General features: G+C 33.2%; 1 protein-coding gene across 1 annotated transcript; it reads left to right on the top strand.

Moving 5' to 3' along the window:
• On the top strand, positions 1-7,953 carry LOC110690125 (protein DETOXIFICATION 33-like). Its single transcript, XM_021866953.1, has 9 exons — positions 1-818; positions 1,430-1,625; positions 5,649-5,994; positions 6,184-6,270; positions 6,439-6,495; positions 6,671-6,909; positions 7,035-7,153; positions 7,242-7,328; positions 7,419-7,953. Exons 1-9 carry the CDS (start codon positions 552-554, stop codon positions 7,473-7,475), a joined length of 1,455 nt encoding a protein of 484 aa, XP_021722645.1. The 5' UTR covers positions 1-551; the 3' UTR covers positions 7,476-7,953.
• The last annotated feature ends 731 nt before the right edge of the window (positions 7,954-8,684 follow it).

Below are 8,684 nucleotides of genomic sequence, written 5' to 3'. Positions count from 1 at the left end.
CCAATCAATTTAAAAAGAACAAAGACTTCCAACATTTCACCACCTTTATCAAATTAAAAAAATTATTGTAGCAAATAATTGTTTAAAAAATTCTTGACCAGCCACTAATAATTGGTCGTGAGTTGTTGCTTATAAACATGATCAATAAAAATTTTAAAAACACTAAATAATTTCTCTCCCACGAGACAAAGACAATCAAACAAAAACTCTAATTTATTTTTTAAACCCACCAACCGAAGTCATACACCTTCTCACATGATCAAGCGTCACATTTTTTCCTCAACTCCCTCACTATACTCCAGCTACGGACCTAGCTTACCTGCTCCCTTTCAAGTTATACATATCTCATTTTTCAATTCAAATTTTCTGACAATCTTCCAAATACTTATTCAACTCTTTAATGAACCCAATTTGTTGACCCCATCAAACCCTTTTATTCTCTTACAATTTGTATTTACACTTATCATTGTACCCTTTCTTAAAAAAAAAAACAACCCGCAAATCGAACGCACCAAACCGAACCCGAGAAAAGCTGACCAAATAATTCCGGAATGCAGAAAGTAAAAGTAGAAGATGAAAAGCCATTGTTGGGTTTAGAAGTTGAAAACCAGAAGAAGCAGAAATTAAGCTTAGTAAGAGAATTCAGTGACGAATCTAGAAATTTATGGGAAATTGCTGGACCAGCAATCTTCACAGCTGTATGCCAATACTCAATGGGTGCTCTCACTCAGACGTTTGCTGGTCTTGTCGGAGACCTTGAGCTCGCCGCTTTCTCCGTCGAAAACTCTGTCATCTCCGGTCTTGGCTTCGGTGTTATGGTTAATTTTCTCTCTCCTCTTCTAATTGGTTGATGAATTTATCTTTTGTGCTGTAATTTTTCATAGATTTAAGCTACGATTCCTTTCTCAAAGTACGAGTTTGATTAACTTTTTTTTTGTTCTTTCTTTTTTGGGGAGTTTTTATTTGTTATGGGGTTTTAATTTTTTATTATTTTTTTAATTTCTGGGTTTGGTTTGATTATGATAGAAATTTTGTTGAAATTTGATTTGCTTTACTTTTTGGTCATGTGTAAAATGGTGGTTTGAAAATGTTACTTTTGCTAATAGGTAATGATTTAAAAAATGATCCTTTTTTCTCTTTTCATCTAATCCAATTTCTATTTCAAATGGGAAGGCAATGAATTTCTTTAGCTTTTGATTGCTAATTTGGACCCACCACTAGGCTGGTTTGGATCATCGTTGAAAAGTCAACAGTCATTTTTAATCATATTTCGACGATAACTCAATAATCACGCTGATAATGTAATTTGATTAACAATGCAGTGAGTAAAATGTAATTGTGTATATTGATTCGAAAGTGTTATAGTCCATTTTATTTAGGAATGCACAAATAAAATGTTGGATCGTAAGATCGAATTTTATGATTGCAGCTCGGAATGGGAAGCGCATTGGAGACATTATGTGGGCAAGCATATGGCGCGGGGAGGCTCAAGATGATGGGTATTTATATGCAGAGATCATGGGTTATTTTACTAGCTACTGCTTGTTTGCTCACCCCACTTTATACTTACTCTCCTTACCTTCTTCAACTTTGCGGGAATACGCCCGAAATCTCTCAAGCTGCCGGTTAGTATTGTTTCTTTGTTATTGCTTCTGTTCTTAGAAATTAGCGGTGTAGTTCAGGCTAATGGGTCATGTATTTATGTTCGTGTTTGGTTTCATGTGTCGTTCACACAAAAAAGTCATAATATAAGATGGTAATAAATGTTACAAATCAAGTTCGGATCAAGTTGTGTCATGTTTGGGTATAATTAAGCAATTTTAGTCGTCGTGCTTTCATGTTAGGTTCGTTTTGGTCAACTCTACAAGTATATAAACTATGAAGTAAATATTATTTAGTATGAATCCAAGATTTAGTGTGATCTGGAAAATTATTTTAAATTTATACAACAATATCAGCAGCTCACCTACCTAGATAATCATAAACAAATACTAAAAAGAAAACAGTTAATCAATAAGATAAAATTAGGTAACGTGCATTGATTCATTGCACTAGTGATCTAGAAATTGCATTAATATGCATTATTACAAGAATCTTTAGACTGAGGAAGATAGTTGGCAGAAAGTTAATATGTCTATTGGCGTATGAAATTGGTGGTTCATTGACTTATAAACGTGTAATAAAATTGGGGTGTTAAGCAAAAACGTGGATTAATTTGCTACTTGCTTCTATAATTGTTGTGTAATCGAACTTCTGTTTGTAAATGGGTTGTTGAAATTGGGAATTGGGACCATTATTAGGGTAGGTTGCAATATCTGAATTTTCAGTTATTCACATATGACAGGAATTTCATTTTCATAATAATGACTATTATATGTTTTTAACTTTTTTTTACAGAGTAATTACTTATTCATATGGTTGCCAAGGACGGCTTGTTTTCTGTTTTTAATTACCTCTTTTAAACTTCAAGTTTCATATTTTCATACTTCACAATTTACCCTTATTCTATTACTAGGATACAACATTAAAACCCATGCACGGTTGTTCAATTATCATTTAAAACAAATTTTTTTTCTAGGGTTACATGTAAAATTATACGAAGTATTGAACAACTTTTTTTGATAGTCACATATAAAATGAATTTAGAAAGTTTGGTTTATATTTTATATAAAGCAAATGTAATAATTGAGATAAAAATCTTTTCTTAAAGTGATAATTTTCTTAAAGCAATGATTATTGGAGGATTTTTTTTAACAAGTGTTAATGGAGGGAAAATTTTTAACACAATTTTGTCAAGTGTCTATTGATTTCGCCTTTATTAATATGTAATGGATACATTGACTTAATTTTAATTAAAGAATCTAAATTAATCCCTCTATTTTTTTTAAGCATCACTCGAATAAATTTGTCAATGTAAAACTTATTGACCATAAACATAAATATCTTTAGTTAAATGTTAGTAAAAAATTTACAAATATTATATTATAGTAAACATTGTAAGTAATCCAACAATGTAAAGATGATACCATTTATATATTGTTTATTAGTTAAAATATTACATCAATCTAATGTGTGAATAGTGTAAAATCTCAAATGAATTTTTTTATTTTTTTTATCTAATGTGTGAATAGTGTAGAATCTAAATTAATCCCTCTATTAATGTTTTTTTTTTTTTTATTTTTTTTTTTTGGTTTAGGTAGCTTGTATTTTCCATGTATTATACTCCGTAATTGTTCTTTAGGAAACTGGGAATAGATCTGCCAATTTCTTATCCAACCTGTGAAGTTGCCTAAAACTAACTTGTACCGACCTAATAATGACATTAGAGGTGGTGACCCATAGCCGACTTGACCTAACCCGAAACAGATTAGAACTAATAACTTAAGACTCAAACACGATATGTAACCAAATGTACTTGATCCAAAATGAACCTACTTGTTAATAATCCAAAACCAATTGTATCTGCCTTATAACCGTTAACTTGACTAGTAGGCTTATTTGAACTTGACTTGTTCTTGACATGACCTAACATTTGAAATCGTAATGGTTACAACATAATACAATGATACATTGATACAAATATATATGATACTTGTTCGATACAAAAATACACATTCAAAATTTCCACCTCATCAATAATTTTGTTTTGAAATGAAATACCAACATTAAGAATACAAAATTATATAATAAAAGACACCCCAGTAATGACACGTGTTATCGTCTAGTGTGTTCTTAAATATATATTTTTCCTTTTATTTCATGTTGGAGAAAATATATTTTTAAGTACAGTTTAATGAGGTTAAAAAAGTTAAATGTAAATAATCTTTACCGTAAAAAAACTATAATTTTTTTAGATTTTTAATTATAGAAAGAATAAAACACAATAACTTCTTTAAGAAAAATATCATTTACGTGGTAGATTATCAACTTAAGATTTTTATTACTTATTTTTGTTAAGTAAATTACCTTGATGACCAATATTTACGTAAGAACATCAATTAATAATTACATAATATATTGATTAATAACTATTAATTATTATATAAAATATTACCAAAATATAATTTAAAATATATTGATATCTAATTAGAGTTCATATCAGGAGAAAAGTTGAATAAGAAATAATATGTTGTCGGAATGATATGTTTAGAGAGCCACAAAATAATATGTAACTATTAATTATTCTTGGACTTTTCAGAATTCAGGTGAAATGCCCCGACCACAAAATTTTCCCAGCCACCTACCCACCACCGTAAAACCCTAGCCCCTCCCCTTATCTCGCCGGCAAACGGTCGGCCACCCCCTTAACCACCAACAATCGGCCGGTCCTGACCCACCGCCGATCCCAAAAACTCCCACACAAACTGCCCCGACCCCATAAACCACCAACACGAGCTTCCCCCACCCCAAAAACCACCCACACAACCTGCCCCGACCCCAAAAACCACTCGTAAAAATGCCCCTTCTCCCTTTTCCCGCCGTCGAAACGCATTTCGAGGGTGGGGAAAAGGAGGAGGGGCGATTTTGGCGACGGAGGAAAGAAGAGGGTGCTTGATTAAAGCTCGTGTTGGTGGTTTTTGGGGTCGAGGCGGGCAGCGTGGGTGGTTGTAGGGTTCGGCGGTGGGTCTGCTGGCAGGCCGGCTGGTTGTTTTCTGGCAAGGTAAGGGGAGGGGCTAGGGTTTGGCGGTGGTGGGTAGGTGGCTGGGAAAATTTTGGGTTTTTTATTTTTATTTTTTTTTATTTTTATTTTTTTAAAATTAAGATAAATGGACCAATCATACCATAACATGTGTCATAATTAAACCTTAATGATTAACGGAGTTAACGGCTGTTAGTCAGTAATGACACTCGGTGAATTTAATAAAAACCGGGTGGCATTTGGTGAATTTTGAAAACCTTGATGGCATTTGGTGAATTATTAAAGTGCTTAGTGACATTTGGTGAAATAGCCGTTTTATTTTTGAGAAACTTTTCCTATATAACATTGTAGTCTATATTAATTTGGAATATAGAAGTACAAACCTTAAAAGTTAGTATACACTATTGTGGGGATTTTATTTTATTTTTATTTTTCATTTTTTATGGTGACAATTTCCCAACTATTAAAGATAGAAAGCTAAATACTTTCTTAATAGTTAATAAAAATGAGACTGTGAAGCTGCATAAATATTGTATCAATGTTCCTTCTAAAGCTGAGTTTCTTAATCTACTAAACTGAATTATTTTTATACAACTCAAATTGTTTTTATTGAAATCTATTTATTTTTACTGATTAGAACTTATAATTTTTTTAATATTTGTTCTTTATATTTATTGGCTTTTATTGATTAAAACTTATTTTTTACTAAATTGAAACGACTTTTGAATAAGGTGAAGTGAATAGGGCCTAATTTATTGTTATTCTGTAATTAAATTCATTTTTGCAAGGCCACCTTGATATTTGTTTTGATAATTACATTACCAAGTACACAATTAAATAAAATCACAGTTCTGTTACATTGTATCCTTATATTGTTTAATGCTGATTACAACTTAAGTAGCTGCAATTCTGAATCATTTCTGAACCAGTTTTATTAATTAATTAATTTATTTTTTGAAAGTTTTATTATGGCAATATGATGTACTAACAAGGAGAGTTCTGAGTGTAGGGAAATTTGCTTTCTGGATGATACCTCAACTGTTTGCCTATGCATTCCATTTCCCTATACAAAAATTCTTGCAAGCACAGAGGAAAGTGTTTGTGATGGCATTGGTGTCCGCTATTGTATTGGTGATCCATGTGACCTTCAGTTGGCTATTTATGCTGAAGTATGGTTGGGGCTTGGCAGGCGCAGCTGTTGTGCTCAATGCGTCTTGGTGGCTGATTGTCATCTTGCAGCTTATCTACATTTTCGTCACAAAGTCAGATGGTGCTTGGAGTGGATTCTCAATGTTGGCATTTGCTGATTTATGGGGTTTTGTGCAGCTCTCCTTGGCATCTGCTGTGATGTTATGGTATCTCATTCCTTTCCCTCATCTGATACTGTCTTTCAAACTTTACTCATTAAGCTCTAATGTCTTTGTACCCCAAAAGACGGGTAATTTCATCTGCCATGTATGAGCTTTAAGCCATCATTTTCAGGAAGAAATTTGAGTTTTCATGCATGTGTGTTAAATTTTGACTTTTTGCGTGTGCCTATGCAGCTTGGAGTTTTGGTACTTGATGGTGCTAGTGGTTATTGTCGGTGTTCTTCCCGACCCCTTGATACCTGTTGATGCCATTTCCATTTGGTAAGATTTTAAAATGTCACTCTCTATCCTTCAGATGGTTAAATATTTAATACTTCAGTCTTCCTTACCATATTATCATTCATCAAGCTGGCAACTAATGCCATTTTCATGTTTACTTTTTTTACGTTTGTGATTTGTGAAGCCTTACCTTAATTTTCATGTTTGTAGCATGAACCTACAAGGTTGGGATGCAATGATAGCAATTGGTTTCAATGCTGCCATCAGGTAACTATAAAACTGTACTATTTCCTTTGTGAAAGCCCAAACTGCCAACCAAAAATTTAGAATGATAAATCTTGGAATTCATATCATGTCGATTCAAGTTTTAAATTAAGGTTTTCTCTATTTAATGTCAAAAGAATACCAGAATTTATGGGAGTTTGCATGTTAATTGTTACAGTGTAAGAGTATCCAATGAACTTGGAGCTGGTAATTACAGACAGGCGAAGATCTCAGTAACAGTAGTTTCTGTAACTTCAGTAGCCATAGGATTTATTGCCATGTTTGTGGTTCTTGCAACTAGAGATACGTTCCCTTACCTTTTTACGGCAAGCGATGCTGTAGCCAAGGAAACTACAAGGATTTCAATCTTATTGGCATTTACAGTTCTTCTCAACAGCCTTCAACCAGTCCTATCAGGCAAGCAGATTTAAGTTTATAAGCCTTCATTTATGGTTCCATCACTTCCGTGTTTGCCTTTCTTGTTTCAATGTATAGTGCAATTTGTATCTTATTAGATTTTATGTTTTCTCTTCTGTCACTAGGGGTTGCTATTGGAGCAGGATGGCAATCACTTGTCGCATACATTAATATTGCCTGCTACTATTTCTTTGGGCTCCCTGCTGGCATTATTCTTGGATTCAAATATGGATACGGAGGAATGGTAATACTGCAGTTTCATAACCAATCTAATTTTGCTAATACAATTTTGGTATATTTGCAAGTTTGCAACTCATGATGTGTTGTTGTAGGGAGTTTGGGGAGGAATGATTGGCGGAATTTGTTTGCAAACTGTGGTTTTGGTAGTTGTTACAGCTTTCACAAATTGGAAAAAGGAAGTAAGTGATCATCATTTTGTGCTAATGTTATAAGTGCACACCCTATTTATGTTCTGTAAAGCTTACATGCTGTTTTTTTCCGGTTTGCAGGCGGATGAAGCAGAGAGTAGAGTCAGAAAATGGGGAGGATCAGCAGCATTTGACTGATTATAGGCATTACAAAGGGATATACTGTGCGAAAACTCATGTTTAAAGGCAGGTGATGGCCATTTAAGCTGCAATCGCTTCCATAATTGATCGAAAAACATGGCCATTGTCTGATATAATGAAATTAAGGTTAACACAGGCAGGGAAACATCTTCCTAGCTAGTCTGTTTGATTACATATGGCTTAAAACCATTATAGGTGTTACACTCAAAAAATGAGAAGTGTTGAAAGTTGTCATACTACAGTTTAAATGGTGAATATTTATGAAGTCCACTAGAATTTTTTATTTTTAATTTAATTTTTGTTTTTTTTATTTATTTTTGTTGTACAAAAATTATTGTGGAATTTTTGACTCAGTAGTGTAAAATTGGATGAAGGCTATATGATGGTATACTTGTGATTTTGGGATCACCAATGTAAATTGATCCTCTCAAATAATTATATCCATACAATATGCAATGTCATTTTCAGTCTTTCACTCTAATTATATGCATCGTTTGGCCTAATTAGTGTGAAGTTGAATGCAAAATGACAATATAGTTGTTCTCTTGTCAAGCTCAAACTTCTATAGCAACTAAAACTAGATTGTCTCTTTGAAATTTCCTCTTGAACTAAGGAAAAGGATTGCCTCTTGAAACTTCTCATAAAACGGTTATGCTATATGGCAACACAATCCTCTCATAATCACAATTAATAAAAGTTCTCACCTCTCTAAATTTCCACTTTTGATAGAGGATTTTCGGGATCCCAATTGAAAAAGTGTTTTGGACAAAGTTTGCTATTTGGTGCTCGATTTGTCCAACTGGAGGTGTGAATGACCGTATCAATGATTAAATGTAATCTCAAGAGAAACTTAGTAGGGATTTAATCTAGACATGTCATTTAAGATGTTATGACGAGTTATTATTGATATAGTTGACACTGGCAAAAAAGGCGACTGAAAATTATAATATAACAAAGTGGAGAGAGATAAAAGGGAAAAGAAACATAAACATCGCGAAATGATTTAGGCACACCAATTATTGAATGTAGTATACGTCCATGTGAGAAGAACATTGAAAATTGTGTTTCTACAATGGGTGTGTATGAGATGCGCAAGTTATGTTCAAATAATTGAATGAATTACAATGAGCCTATTTATTTACATCTCGGGATGGTAATGGGTCCAAGATCCGACCCAGACCCGGTTGGACCCGACCCATATTTTAG

This window comes from Chenopodium quinoa, unplaced genomic scaffold (genome assembly GCF_001683475.1).
Source record: "Chenopodium quinoa cultivar QQ74 unplaced genomic scaffold, ASM168347v1, whole genome shotgun sequence".
Lineage (NCBI taxonomy): Eukaryota > Viridiplantae > Streptophyta > Magnoliopsida > Caryophyllales > Amaranthaceae > Chenopodium > Chenopodium quinoa.
Note: the sequence above shows the minus strand (reverse complement) of the source record. Positions and strands in the feature narration are given on the sequence as shown.

Coding starts and splice junctions, on each gene's coding strand:
- LOC110690125 (XM_021866953.1), top strand. CDS start 552: ATGCAGAAAGTAAAAGTAGAAGATGAAAAGCCATTGTTGGGTTTAGAA. Junction 1,626..5,648: donor CGAAATCTCTCAAGCTGCCG/GTTAGTATTGTT, acceptor TTCTGAGTGTAG/GGAAATTTGCTTTCTGGATG. Junction 5,995..6,183: donor GCATCTGCTGTGATGTTATG/GTATCTCATTCC, acceptor GTGCCTATGCAG/CTTGGAGTTTTGGTACTTGA.